Consider the following 15711-nt stretch of genomic DNA (forward strand, 5'->3'; position numbering starts at 1 on the left):
AACAAAGAATTAGATATATAAGATAGATATTAATTTGAAACAAAGAATTAATTAAGATTAGTTAAAGCATAAGGTGATTATGTATATATATATATATATATATATATATATATATATATATATATATCATGAGGAGGCACATTATTAAAAAGAAAATATTAGTCTGCTACTCAGTTTTATTGGATTTGTAATGTAATAATGTATGTTGAAATATATTAAATGAATATTAATATATTTAATTATTCACTCTTAAATCGTAATTGGCCCCCCGCATCATGTAATCTTGGCTCCGCCCCTGGTAAAATTGATAGTCTAAATAAATACTACTTTTGATTTGAATTTCTCAAGTCTTCTTAATTCTCTTTTGAGTAGCATTGTCATTGTCTTCATCTTCACTATTTGTCTTCTTCTTTGTTGGATTACTCAGGAATTTACGCAGTGTGTCGCAGGATGTACCATTATGGTGAGTTGAAATGGTTTTTGCTTCTCGGAACTGATTTTTTTTTTTTTTTAACAATAAATCAAATGAAGTTGTATTGTTTGATCATGACCCATATGATGCACATGCTATATTACAAGGCAAATTATGTTGTGTATCCGTTACACCGTGCATGGTGCATACGAATGCAAAAACAACGTCGTTTTGCATAAAACGCGCGCCCTACTTAAAAAAAAAAAAATCAGTTTCGATTCCCAGTAACAACATTATGTTATTCATTTTTAGTTCATTCATTTTGAATTTTCTAGTTATAAATTCTGGAAGTGTAGTTATGCAATTCTGGAAGTGTAGTTATGCAATAATTATGGATGTGTAGTTATGAAGTTATGGATGTGTAGTTATGCAATTCAGGAATTATAGTTATGCAATTCTGGAAGTGTAGTTATGCAATTCTAGAAGTGTAGTTATGCAATTCTGGATGTATAATTATGAAATTATGGAAGTGTAGTGAAATTATAGATGTGTAGTTATGCAATTCTGATTTTTATTTTTTATTTTTTTAAGTTAGACACCAAAACGACGTCGTTTTTGCATTCGTATGCACCATGCATGGTGCATACGGATGCACAGCATAATGCTACATATTACAACATAGGAATGGGCCTAGTTTATCTTTAGTTAAGGCTTTTATTTATTACCAGAAATGAATGAGCTAGCTATTTGGAAATAGACATTTATGAAGTAATTAGTTTTCTACTAAATCTTAAGAAGCTCAACTTCATTAAGACCTGTCTCCCATTGGTGAACCTAGCTTATTGTTATGTTGCAAGCTTGGCAATATGGCACTTGAGGAAAATGTCCAAACTTTGGACTTGCAATGCCCACCATGAACTAACGATTCAAACCCCTTGCAAATCTCAAATAACTTACACTAAGAAAAATAATACCACTAATAATTAAACTATTACAAATATTTTAAAATATTTTGAGATTATACTAAAGACCATATAATTATCACTCCTTATTAGTTATTTCTTGACTTGTTAATTTTTTATTAGATACCTAGATTCCTTAACTCAAAGTTGGGTAAGTCAATTTACCAGTAATCTATAAAAATAAATAATATTTATTTTTTAATCTAAGGGTGACCAACCAGTGAACAAGGAGAGATAATTATATGGACGAGAAGCATATACCAATATTTTTTTAAATAAAAAAGTGCAATTAAAAAAATGCTCCAAATCAACTATAAAGGTTGTGTCAATCGTTATACCCTATACCACGGCGCGCGTAGCACTGTGCACCGCGCGCCTCCCAAAACGATATCGTTTTGGGAGGCGCGGTAGGAAGTTGATGTGATTATGTATATTTGTTCATACAATTATGTATATTTATTCATACAATTATGTACATTTTTTATACAATTATGTACATTCTTTTTATACAATTATGTACATCCGAATTAGGAAATTTTTGTGTATTATGTTAAGAGTTGATGTGTATTATGTTAAAAGTTTATGTTTATTATGTATTATGTTAGATTATGTGTATTATCTTTTAAAAAACAGTATGTATATTTTGTTATACAATTATGTACATTCATGTATACAATTATGTACATTCATGTATAACATTATGTACATTTTTGAACATGAGTTTTTTTTAAAGAAAAATTAACTACCAAACACTGGGGCGGGAAATTGCAAAAAAAAAATAAAAAAGAATTGAAACGACGTCGTTTTGCATCTGGGCGCACAATGCAACGCGCGCCGTGGTGTAGAATATAAATTGCCAGGTCGTGTGGATCAGCCCAAAAACCATCATAATATGATATCCTCCCATCATTATTGCGTGCACCGTGGTCCAAACAGTTATGCGGACTACAGCCCCAAAACACATAAAATACATTAGGGGGTGTTATTGAATGAGGAGTGATATCGCTTAGTTTAACAAATTGATCGTGTTATTGAAGCATCAAATGATGAACTCCCTAAACAGAGCAATGTACTCCATAAAAAAGAAATGACAACTTAACAGCCTGTGTAAACACTTGAAGGATAATATATGGAGCTCTACTGGTTGGGAAAGTGTGCAAAGATGTTTTCCAAATGATAATAATGTAAGTCGTATACTATTGCATATATGAAAAATCTTGTTCACTTGAGATACTTAGCTTTGTCTCTATGTGAAATGGTACGCCCTCTTAAATTAAAGCTCTTTGAGCATTGGAATATGCAAAGTTTTATTGTCCGTGGATTTAGCGTTATATTGGATTCCTCTGAGGTATTTAGAATTTGGAAAATGCCACTGTTAAGGGATTTTTATGCGGGCATAATTCCTTTTACATTAAAGGCTTCGGAGATTGTTCATAGAAATATACAGACCATATCTTTGTTGAATCCGGAGTGGTGTATGGAGGTTCTTTTTACAAGGATTCCAAATTTTAAAAATTTGGGGATTCAAGCTAAAATCAGGTTTGAAAATGAAAATTCAGATTATTTTTGTAATCTTGTGCACTTGGGACAGCTTGAGAAACTAAGCATCAAATGGTGTACTCTTAAACTTCCATATAGCGGCATTCCATGCACAACTAGTTTTCTACCAAATCTTAAGAAGCTCAAATTCATCTTTACTAAGATTCCATGGAGTGATATGAGGCTTTTTGGTATGTTGTCGAATCTAGAAGTTCTAAAATTGATTGATCCTTGTGAAGGCAAAGAGTGGGAGCCATTGTTTTTGACTGAAATGGGCATTGGGAAGTGTTTGTGGACAATAATGGGAGGTCAAAGTTTTTTTGACAAGAATAGGAAAAACGAGTTTGGGAAATGCGGTTGTGGTCAAAACCGCATTTCCCAAACTCGTGTGGGGCGCACGCATACTCTACGGACAACCGCATTTGGGAAATGCGGTTGTCATATAATATACGACAGCCGCATTTCTCAAATGCGGTTGCCGTATAGACGTAGCCGCGTATGAGAAATGCGGCTCTCGTATGTAATAAGAAAGCCGCATTTCCCAAATGCGGCTATGGTATTTCTTTGTCGCCGGCCGGCCAACCGCCGGCGATAACCCGGCGACATAAACGCGTTTGGGAAATGCGTTTTTCGAAAAATGCATTTCCCAAACGCGTTTATGTCCTCCGCGGGCCGGATATTATTCTATTGTTTTGCTACATACATCCCTTTTTTCTGGGCACATTATATTTTTCTAAATTTTGCGACTCTAATGCGCGTGTTAGTATCCAATAGTCTACATTTACATATTTATACTTTTTTTGAAGTTGAGTAGAGTAGACTAGAGTTGTGATTAATTAAACATTGTAAATTTTATCTGTGAGGACGAGTCATAAGAAACTAGGAATTTGAATGTTGTTACTTTTAGAATTAATTATTTAATCGTATTGAAAACAAAATATACATTTACGAGTTATATATCTCCATGTACATCGGATTTGGATATGCACCTTTGTGTATGATAATGTGATATTTCAACAGTATTGAGTGTGAGTAAATAATTCACGTAATACAAAATATAAGAAGTAACTACTTTATAATTAAATTTTTTTTTAATATTATATTGAACTTTACATTTCTGAAATTTACAAAATACACGATACATCATTTTTTAAGGATAAGCTATCCATGGGAAAAAAATATTTGACATTAATAACTAAGGATTTTATACGGTGAACCTCTAGACTTCGAGTTTGAGCTCAAGTATCAGGAAAACCCGATATGGATCAAAAACTCAAGAGTAGAATGGTAGACCGTTAATATATTTGGGCTGACAGTTTGTCCTTATTCATAGTCTTTCCATTTGCACTTCCATAGGAAAAACAATGAACATGATGGGTGCAACCCAGCCCATAGGTGCAACACGAGGGACACATTGCCAAGAGTAGTCTGAATCGGCCTCCAACTGTGGTCGTTCCGAGTACACTGCTACTGCAACTGCCTCCAAAACCACCTCTGAATGCCGTGCGTGAAATTTCAGTATTTCTGACTCTTGGATTGAGAAGAAAATCGCGAGAATTAATTGAAAGTTAATATCATTGCAATGGCGAGCACAACATGTGGTGAAAAAAAAACTTTGAAATTTTAGATAACCTAAAACAACTAATTAAAAACCAAAATTGCAACAAAGGAATCATAGTGAAAATGTACAAATTGTAAGAGATGTGAAGAAAGAAAGTAGTAGAGAGTTGCGATAAAGGAAGGGATATAATAAGCTCAGTTAGAGTTATGTAGGGAAATGGACATAGTTATAGTCAAAATTTTATAATTCATTAAAAAAAATATTTATTAAATTTACAAACCACGAAATATCTAAACTAAGTATTTAAAGTATGATAGTTTATATATAAAAATTATTTGTATGGTGTAGATAGAAACAACAATATATTTAAGTACATATATTACTTCAATGGCCATTGTGGCCATCCTGTGCTCTCAACCCCAGTTTTGGGAGCAAGCGGGGGGGACAGGACAGACCACATGGGTCAGTCAGCCGAGTCTTGACTCGGTTGACTGACCAGGACGGTGTCAGCCGAGACAAGAGGTCTCGGCTGACAGCCCACATGGGGTAGTCAGCCGAGACGTCTTGTCTCGGCTGATGGGTCCTGTGAGAACCGGTCCGCGTGCTCACCCCAGGGGGTGAGCACGCGGTGGTGTCAGCCGTCAGCCGAGACAAGAGGTATCGGCTGACGGGTCCCTTGAGTATCGGTCCGCGTGCTCACCACAGTGGGTGAGCACGCGGCGGTGTCAGCCAAGACAAGAGGTCTCGGTTGACAGCCCACATGGGGCAGTCAGCCGAGACGTCTTGTCTCGGCTGACGTGTCCCGTGAGGACCGGTCCGCGTGCTCTCCACAATGGGTGAGCACGCGGCGGTGTCAGCCGAGACAAGAAGTCTCGGATGACAGCCCACATGGGGCAGTCAGCCGAGACGTCTTGTCTCGGCTGACGTGTCCCGTGAGGACCGGTCCGCGTGCTCACCACAATAGGTGAGCACGCGGCGGGGTCAGCCGAGACCTCTTGTGTCGGTACACTGCCCCAAGAGGGGCAGTGCCGACAGCTAGCATGTGGGCTGTCAGGCGAGACATGTCTCGTTGACAGCCCCACATGTGGCCTTATATGCCAATGTGGATTGTGGAGTTCTCATCCCGAGTGAGTTGCTCAGCATAAATAGTGTTAATGAGTGCTTCATAGCTATAAATAAAGAGAACTCTTGCATGTAATTGGCTAACTTTGAATATAATATACAAACGTGTATAATGTTATCACTCTTAATGTTTAAAGTTGTAATGCACAAATACGGTATGAAGGAGATGTGGGGAAGATTTTCAACCTTTTGGAGAAACAAAAATAAAAATTAAGTGTATTATATATTATGTATATATGTATATGTTGTAAATTTATGTATGTATATATAGTATTACGTTAATGTGTATATCTTTATTTGTAAAAATATTTTTCTATACAAAATTCTTGTGTGATGGACTCTAATTAATTTTTTTTTTGGTTGATTTGCTGATATAAATTATGCGGAGTTAGTGTTTTTATTAACTTTCAATTAATTCTCGCGATTAGCAAACAACTTTCATTTAATTCTCGCGACATATTTTTATTCTGAATAAAAATATGTTGTGGATTTTAATTGAAAAGTTGATACTATCTGCGCTGGGCCTATTGATTGGGTTGGACACTCCTCTCCCCCACAACCATCATTCTACTTGAGGTTGTAGGATATCCTCGAGGCAGTGTGTATAACACCATAGGCTCAGCATTTATATATATATATATATATATATATATATATATATATATATATATATATATATATATATATTATCTTCATGGTTACAAGAGGCAATGGGTCCTCTTGGCTCGGAGTAGCAGAAAGACTGATCCTACAGACTTTGTGTTTCTTCCCATGAAGATTGTTGCTGCCTAAAGGGATCGTAAAAGACAATGATGTGCATCTTGTGCGATTTCTGCCAACAGCAACAAAATTGATGTTCGAATTGGAGTTGTTGTTCGTATGATTAGAATATATGTTATAAATTTGTAATAGAGCCAGTAGTATTCAAAAAAAAAAAAAAACTGCGTTGTAATATGTTGGAAATAAAATTTTATTTTTGTTAAGGTGTTGTTCGCTTTTGAAATTATAATATCATATTTGCTATAATATATTCCATTAAATGTATAGATTAATGTTCCGAAAAGTAAAAAAAAAAAAAATTCGAAATTTTATGTTAGAAAATAATTCATTTCAACAGTAACGTAATATGGACCTTTTTTTGTTTTAATTATAGGTGATAGTAAATATTATTGACGACTCATATTCGGCGTTACTAAAAATACAACATTTTACTACGGAAATCAAAATGAAAGGAATAAATATTTAAATCATTACATAAATTGAACTTTCAAAACGCAAAATCATGTCATTGACGTCGATAATTGGTGGATTTCGCCGTATTCATTCTCCAAAAGATGGTAATTGACGGACCACGAATAAATTTTCTCGACGTTACAGGAGATAGCAATTGGTAGCATTAGTATAACGTGTTGCGCGACATTAAAGAATACCACACGGTCACATCCATCAAACTGAAAATGATTGTATATTTGCTCCCATTGTTCGTCATAAAATATTAATGTGTAGTCGAAATAGAGTTCTAGTTTCCTATCTCCAACCTTGAAAATTAAAGGTTCATCCACTTCGATGGAGTCGCGCAGAAATTCACTCAATTGGTCACGCTATATTTAAGTAAGAGGAGTTTCGTAAGAAATGACATGTATTTAATGAAAAGTTGAATGATTAAATTGTCATTACCGCGAATAGCATACCAAAATTGTGATATAAAGATCTACATCTCTCCAGTTGAAGAAAATCAAATGTTGGTTCAATCGCATACCTTGCTGGCACAGTGATGTACGCTATAATATATAAATGAATTAGTATGTATGAAGTCTAATATACAGTTAACCTTATAGAGTGTAAATGTATTGTTACCTGGATCAAACTGTCGAGTATTTCTCATGTCACCAAATTGATTAAATTCTCTCTTTGGACTGTAAGAGTCTACGCTAAAAAAATAACATTCGAAAATGAAGAATCCGGTATATCGAAATAGGATAATGTCTTCCGGGTATAAATCATTTTCGATCTTGAATTCACTAATTCCCGTTGTAAATTGCATATCTTCGACACAAACTTCTATCCATGCGCTATGATGCCACAGTATTGCTTTTTGTCGTCAGATGTTGCATCAGATGGCGGTGCATACAATTTGGAATTCTCTATTTTGCAAGTGTATATAGAATATCAATTTCAGAGTTCTTTTGAATTTATGGTGTTAATGAAAATAGATTGATAAATAATTACCATGTTAAGGTCTTCGGTAACCAGAATATTGAACCATGTCGTAGCGTATTCACTCACATCTGGCATATGCAGGAGATCGTTGCATGCTAGTAACGGATTCAGAAAACACAAATGAATGCTATACACACTAAGAACAAATACAAATTGTGATTAAACTTACGTGGTGGGAAACAAATTTGTCGAAAACATTGAAATATGACAAGAGCATAGCGTTTGGCATCTTCTATATTTGCGAAATTCCTTGATTCGGGCACGGGTATACCTAACATCAGTAGATATCGGTGCCAACCCCGAGTGGGATAAGATACAAATGTATCGGAGGGTCTTCGATCTACTCGTGCAAACATTACTTTTCTTCCGTGGATGGTCTTTGCCTGGTACAACAGTCGCCGACAAAGTAGCGGAGTGAGACTTGGAAGTATTTCGAAATCATCGAATAGATCCATTGTTTAACATAAAGTAGCCAGAAGGGGAGGTATATATAATATGCAGGGTTGTGGGGTTCCTAGATGTCCGGACAAATGTACCTGTATCAAAAACATGAGAATCGGAGAACAAGTGAAAAGTTTAAAATGTAACTATTGACTTCTGCAAAATATTATAATGTCATCCTCTATAATTGGTGATTTTACAACAAAATTAGCTTAACTAAAAATTTTTATTTTGAGCAAATAAAACTATAATTAATAATTGAAAAAATCATATGTACAAATCACATTATTAAATTTAAAATATCAAATTAATATATTTAAACACAAAAAAATAAATAAATACAATAATTGGCAACGGCCAGAAGGCCGTTGCCAATTATCAGAACATCAATGCCTTGGTGGGCGCGTGTGTTACACGCGCCCACCAGGCTGAAGGGTGAGACGCGCTTTTATCTTATTTTTTTTTTTTTTTTTAAAATTCTGACACAATATTATATAATAAGGCTACCACTAGTCCAGCACTATAAATTGAGTTGTGTAGCAAAGTAAATCTCTATGATAAACTCAGGAAGCTTCCTATATATTCTAGCTATGCGAAACAAGAAAAAGAAACGGTAAGTAGAATAAATAAATTGTTATGTATGTTTGTTTTAGTAGAAAATATATGTAGTCCATAATAGTAAATGTTTAATGTTATTTAATTGTCACTTAGTTTTTTTAATTGTTTTAGAATGTAATGAATTTGTCATTTTCAATCGTTTCAGGTTCAAATCATGCAGATCTGAGACAGTTGTTAGTCAAAGTCATCCGATTAAGTCTCGCGATTAACCAACGTTATACAATTAAATCTCGCGACATATTTTTTTTTAAAAAAATATGTTGTAAAATTTAATTGAAAATGATTTATTTTTATTATATATATCGGGGTTGAGTTAGCCAAGTATGCAAGTATAATACTGCTAGCTACGACCCCAGCCTAAACTTGATCTAGTTATATAATTGGGCCAATGTGCGGTGCATTTAATGCAGGTATCCGATAATGGAATATGCAGTTGTTGTTCGTATTATCATCCATATATTTAAAATTTTGTAATAGAGTTAGTAGTATCCACATATAGATACATAGATATCTATATGTATATGGATACATTAAAATGATGTATTAAAATGTTGTGAAATTGAATTGAATGCAAAAAAGAATTATCATCTCTGTTACTGACTTCTATCGACTTCTATTTGTTAATGTATTATTATTCCGTTTCTATTACTTGCAATATTATGTTAGCTAATTAGTTTTCCCCAAAATAAAAAAAAATAAACAAAAAAAAATGGAGGCTTAATTAGTTTTGGGACTTGACTGTCAGTTTGAATGCAAACTGACAGTGAAGTCCCTATATAGACTGACGTGACATGTCACGTCAGTGAACTGCAAGAGCCATTTCTGGCTGACGCGTCAGTCAGAAATGTGGTGTGTTGAAAGTATAAAAAAAAAAAAATAAAACATCCTATAAATAGAAGATATTAATGTAACACCAACAGGCCTTGAAAAATTAATGTGCAAGTTATTTTTTCCAAAGTACTATACACGAAAATTGGCACTCTGGTGACTTTAAATTTTACTCTTTTTTTGATAAAAATGAGTCAAAATTATTTACATCCCGGCCCAATCGATCCAAGTTTGTTAACATTTCAAAAGGTCCATCGATCAGAGTTTGTGTGGGCCTACGAAGATTTCGAAGCGCTGTTATCGTGTGTGCATTATGCTCGTAATGCTTTTAGAAGCCTCCGTGTGAACGATCGTGTAGAGGAATTGTTACGCCGGGCAGGATTTTTAGCACTTACACGATTAGGTTGTGATATGAAACTTGATCATCATTTGATTACGGCATTAGTTGAACGGTGGAGGCCCGAAGTACATGCATTTCACTTGCCGTTCGGTGAGGTAACCATTACTCTCCAAGATGTAGAAGTTTTACTCAGGTCAAAAATTGATGGCAGGCCATTAATTGGAGAAATTGAAAAAAATAAAGAAGAACGTTTAGTGCAAATTCAGAACTTTTTAGGATTTACTCCCAGAAATGGTGCGTATAGCAAATCGTCTTTAAATATTACTGTGTTAAATGAACACGTGAATACTATTAATATCGACTATGCCAATGATGAAGAACTGGAACAGTACGTGCGTGGCATAATTTTATTATTTCTGGGTGGATTACTGTTTCCAGAAACGAGTCGTAATAGTATTAAATTATGTTTGTTGGATTGTATTGAGGATTTTACAATGTGTGGTCAATATAGCTGGGGTTCGGGTGTGCTAGCATACTTATACAGATATCTTTGTCGCGCTGCAAATTTTGACCAATCTGTTATTGGAGGTTGTCTACTTTTGGTTCAATTATTGGCATGGGAGCGCTTGCCTTGCACTCGACCGGCGAGAGTACTCCCATTAAATGATTTGTCCAGACCTTATGGTGCACGGTAATTTTTATCTACATTATGACATTGTTTAACCCTAAATGCACAATGTTTTGTAACACATGGGTATGTTGAATGTAGATGGCATTGTCCTCACACATGGACATCTACCTCTAATCACACGTATGCAGCATATCGTGATGAACTCGATAGATGTCAAGTGGATAACGTGAGTATATTATATTCCTTACCAGGTCACACCTTTTCAAAAAAAAATTTTCTCAAATTATTATTTAATATATTTACTTAATATTAATAATTAAAAAATAAATAAAAATCCGCCGGAGACGAAGAAGGTTTCTTCGTCTCCGGCCATGAAGACGTCTCCATGGCCGGAGACGAAGAAACCTTCTTCGTCTCCGGCTGGAGACGAAGCAAAGTTATCTTCGTCTCTTTGGCCGGAGACGAAGAGAGTCTTCGTCTCCGGCCATAGAGACGAACAGTTTCTTCGTCTCCGGCCATGGAAACGAAGATAACCTCTTCGTCTCTAGCCGGAGACGAAGGAAGCTTCTTCGTCTCCGGCCAGAGACGAAGAAGTTAACTCCGTCTCCATGGCCGGAGACGAAGGAACTCTTCGCCTCCGGCCATGGAGACGAAGATAACCTCTTCGTCTGTAGCCGGAGATAAAGGAAGCTTCTTCGTCTCCGGCCAGAGACGAAGAAGTTAACTCCGTCTCCATGGCCGGAGACGAAGGAACTCTTCGCCTCCGGTCATGGTGACGAAGAGTTTCTTCGTCTCCAGCCATGGAGACGAAGATAACCTCTTCGTCTCTAGCCGGAGACGAAGGAAGCTTCTTCGTCTCCGGCCAGAGACGAAGAAGTTAACTCCGTCTCCATGGCCGGAGACGAAGGAACTCTTCGCCTCCGGCCATGGAGACGAAGAGTTTCTTCGTCTCCAGCCATGGAGATGAGGATAACCTCTTCGTCTCTGGCCGGAGACGATATTTGTTTTTTTTTTTAATTATTTAAAATAATAATTATTTTAAAAATATTTTATATTATGTGTGAGATATAATTTAATTTAGAAATAGCTTCAAATTTAAAAATGCAGTTTGTGTGGACGCCATACAACGTTGATGCCTTGCCAATTTTCTGTCGGGAAGGCCGAGATGTTTGTACTGCACGTGTTCCGTTACTGTTTTTTATGCCATCGAGTGGCACTATCCGGACCGAGTTTGTAGGCAATTTGGTGGTTACCAAGACATTCCAACACACGTGGAGTATGACCCCGAACTACACAAATTAGATGGTCGTACTAGGAATGAACAATGGGATGTTCGCCATCACTTATATGTTGCTATGTGGGAAGACCGAGCACAGTACGTAGTTCAGATACCACCACATGCACCACTTGGCCCATATGTAAGCCAAGCTTATGAGCATTAGTTCTACCGAGTTGGTCGACGAGTTATCGGTAATCTCCAACATCGTCGCTCCGAGGGGTACATGCAGACAGCGCCATCATACATTGAAACGGTAATAATACTTTATATCAAAGTATTCTGAAAATACTTTTGTAAAAAATTGAAGAATTTTCGAAAATATTTCAAATTTTTTGAAAAATAATAATGTAAAAAATGAAGAATTTTTGAAAATAATTACACTAATATTTTTTGTTAACAATTTATAAATTGTATAGGTGGAAGCGTTACGACATATTAACATCCACGGAGAACTTGCAGTCAAACAGGGAGAAAGCAACAGTCGTACCATTGCAATGCAACAAATTGCAAGACACGAACTTGTTCGGCTAAATTATGGTTATGTTATGGATTTTCCTAGGGACAATGACGATTTTCTTTATGCCCCAACCGAGCAAGTGCGCCCTCCGGATCGACGGCGGGATGATAACCGCCATGGTCGACGTGCGCAAGGTGGTCGACGACGTGGCCGTATTCCCCAGTTGGATCTTAATGATGACATACATGTTGAAGGAAACGTTGATGAACCCGACGGCCGAGGTCCTAATTTAGAGGAGCAGGGATTTCATACTGAATATGATATGGGAGATATCACTCAATTAGATCTCAACCAATCAACAATGGTCGGTGCATCATTCATGACCCCACACGCATATGCGGACCAAACAAATTTGTATGCGGTTGGGTCGTCATCACAAGCACCTCCGGTGCATGACGGACGACGAATTCGAAGCGCTTCGCATCTCCGGCCTAATGAGCCGTTTCAACATGCAATTCAGAATTATTATGACGAAGACGCTACAATAAATACATCTCAGGTGGTGAACAATACCCAAGAACAGCAACAGTCCAGAGTTCACGTACACTACCAACGTCGTCGTCCAGCGCGTAATATTAGAAGATCCCCTTGTGGCACATAATCAATGTGTAATTACTTGTTCTACTTGTTGTAATGCACAATTGAATTTCTATTTTAATATTGCACTTATCAATATATATATTCGATCAAATTAGTATAAGTTTTTTTTTAACCTTATTTAAAAATGGCCCCCAATAATTGGGGGCCAATTAATTAAATCCGGTTTTATAAAAAAAAAATCAGTAAATAAATGCCGGACTGTCACAATTGGTGACAATTGTGACAGTCCGGCCCAGTTGCTTGCTGTCAGTGTACAACTGACAGCCAGTGACGTGAGTAATCACGTTCCTGTCAGTTGTACACTGACAACAACCAAGGTGACTAGTCCGAATGACTAGTCACCTATTTTGTTTTCTTTTGAGTGGATGAAACTTTTTTTTTTTGGGGCCAATTTCTTGTATTTAAACATAACAACGAAAGACACCGATGTGAGCTCAGATAATACATTAATATTACACATTAATCCCTTTGCAACCGTGGACATCGTCGAATATCGTGGTTTGTTGAACGACAAACACTACAACGCTTTCCCCTCAAATCCATTTCGTTCGGAATTCTTGTACTTTCGCGGCGACCTGGTCGACCAACAGCAGGTCGAACTGTTGGGGGCAACATCGTAAAGGATGGGACTGGCCAATAATTTTCAGACAATAAAGGCATGATGGTTCCTTCATAAGTTTGGAGATACTTAGCAAGGGAATATATATCCGGAACCATACCATCGGGGACTCTACCAACGTAATGACATGCCGCATGTGCATGAATGCATGGCAGTCCGTCCACAGACCACTGGCCACAGTTGCAAACCTGTTCGTTGATGTTAATCGCCACGAAGTTTGGTCTCCCGTACCTATTTATATCACCTTCAATCGCAACCGAATATATACCGTCAAGGTCATCATGGCGTTTTACAATGGCGCGGTACTTGTGGCTCTCCCTTTTCAACATCTCATCGAGAATATTACGTGGCCATTGCAACCCCCCTTGTTGCATTACCAGTCCAGTTGTACGCCTCTCGGCGAACATTAAAGCAGCTTTTTCGTACGTTAGCTTCAATATAGCCGAGACGGGCAGAAGACGACAACGCTTTAGACTGTTGTTGAAAGATTCCGAGCTGTTGGTCGTCATCAATCCATGTCTAAATCCCCCATCGTGACTTAGGGCCCAAAACCGGGCAGGGATTGCCATCAAGTAATTATATGCCGCCTCATCACTTGCCCGAATTATACTCATTACCGCCTCAAACCCCCGAACATCCATAGCACAACCGGCCTGCCAAAACAGATTTTTTAATTCCTTGTTCTTAAACTTGGTCATCAAATTTGACCACAAATGTCGAAGGCAGTATCGACGCTGGACCCGCGGCTCGGCCAGTTCAGGTACTTCCCGAAATGCATGGTCGATGCCACCATGCATATCCGAGATAATACAAATGTGTTCCAAATCGCCAAAAACATTTTCAGCCACCAATCTCAGGAACCAACTCCAACTATCTCCTGTTTCAGCGTCAACAATTGAGTATGCAACTAGATGTATTTCTTTTTTGGCATTTATAGCTACTGCTAATAGAAGGTGTCCTTTGTACTTTCCGTACAAATGCGTCCCATCGACCGTAAGTACGGGTAAACAGTGTTTAAACCCTTCAATTTCCGGTTTGAATGCCCAAAACACATACTTAAATCGGAACTCATTCGGGATTCCCGTTTGCGTGAACACAGTATCAACAACGGAATCTGGACTTGTTTGCTGTATGGCCATTAACGTTTGTGGCAATATGTTGTATGACTCATCCCACTTTCCATACAGCGTCTCCAACGCGATGACCTTTGCGTACCAAGCCTTCTTATAATCAACCCGAATACCCCATTTTGCCTTGACATCTTCGATGACGTATTTAATTTTGTATCACGGATCATATGCAATTTTTTGCAAAATTAGTTCCGCAATTACTTTACTGGTAAGGTTGTAGTCATCTCAGCCCTCCGTATAATCCACACGGCATCCGTGGATATTATGAAACTTTTTGACTTTCCATGCATCAGAATCTTGGATCTGCGCAGCACTAATCATCCACGCACACTGTTGGGGATATAAACAGGTAGCCTTCCAATATTTGCTCTTCTTGGTCGCCGTTTTAAACTGCATATGTTGGTCAAGATTGTGTTGTGTCACCATATTCTTTAACTGTCGGTAGCTGTCGAACACCATTCCAACTCCAATGGACGAACTAGCAGTTTGAAAAGCATTCTCGTATGCTGTATAATCATTGTACCAATCTGGATCATGTGCTAGCGGACGAGCACCCGTATCATGTATGGACGTGTTGGCAGACGATTCAACCTCTTCAACGGGCTCATAATCAGGGTCGTCATCATCATCGGAAGGAAACAAACATTCATCCCCACTTGTGTTTGTTTCTTCGTCTAAAATGGCATTATTCACGTCACAAATAAGATGATCCATTGGTACTATCTGTATGTGCTCTGCTTGCGTGCTTTGTCGTGATCGACCAACACTACGCATTCGTGTTTCACATGTTCTAATGGCCGTGCGGTCAACGCTAATACCCCCTTGAACAATGTTCATGTTCAATGTTGAATGGAAAGGCAGTGGAAGTTTCACAAAAACCACTAGCGCCCCA

At 37.4% G+C, this 15711-nt stretch overlaps 1 protein-coding gene across 1 annotated transcript; it reads right to left on the reverse strand.

Moving 5' to 3' along the window:
• Positions 1 to 13529: 13529 nt before the first annotated feature.
• LOC109160647 lies at positions 13530 to 14828 on the reverse strand. Its single transcript, XM_019308929.1, has one exon. The coding sequence runs from the start codon at positions 14826 to 14828 to the stop codon at positions 13530 to 13532; it is 1299 nt and encodes a 432-aa protein (XP_019164474.1).
• Positions 14829 to 15711: the final 883 nt, after the last annotated feature.

The sequence above is a fragment of the Ipomoea nil genome, unplaced genomic scaffold (assembly GCF_001879475.1).
Source record: "Ipomoea nil cultivar Tokyo-kokei standard unplaced genomic scaffold, Asagao_1.1 scaffold2868, whole genome shotgun sequence".
NCBI classification, from domain to species: Eukaryota; Viridiplantae; Streptophyta; class Magnoliopsida; order Solanales; family Convolvulaceae; genus Ipomoea; species Ipomoea nil.

Bases quoted from the DNA above. Each gene is read 5' to 3' on its own strand.
- LOC109160647 (XM_019308929.1), bottom strand. From the start codon at position 14,828: ATGGCCATACAGCAAACAAGTCCAGATTCCGTTGTTGATACTGTGTTC.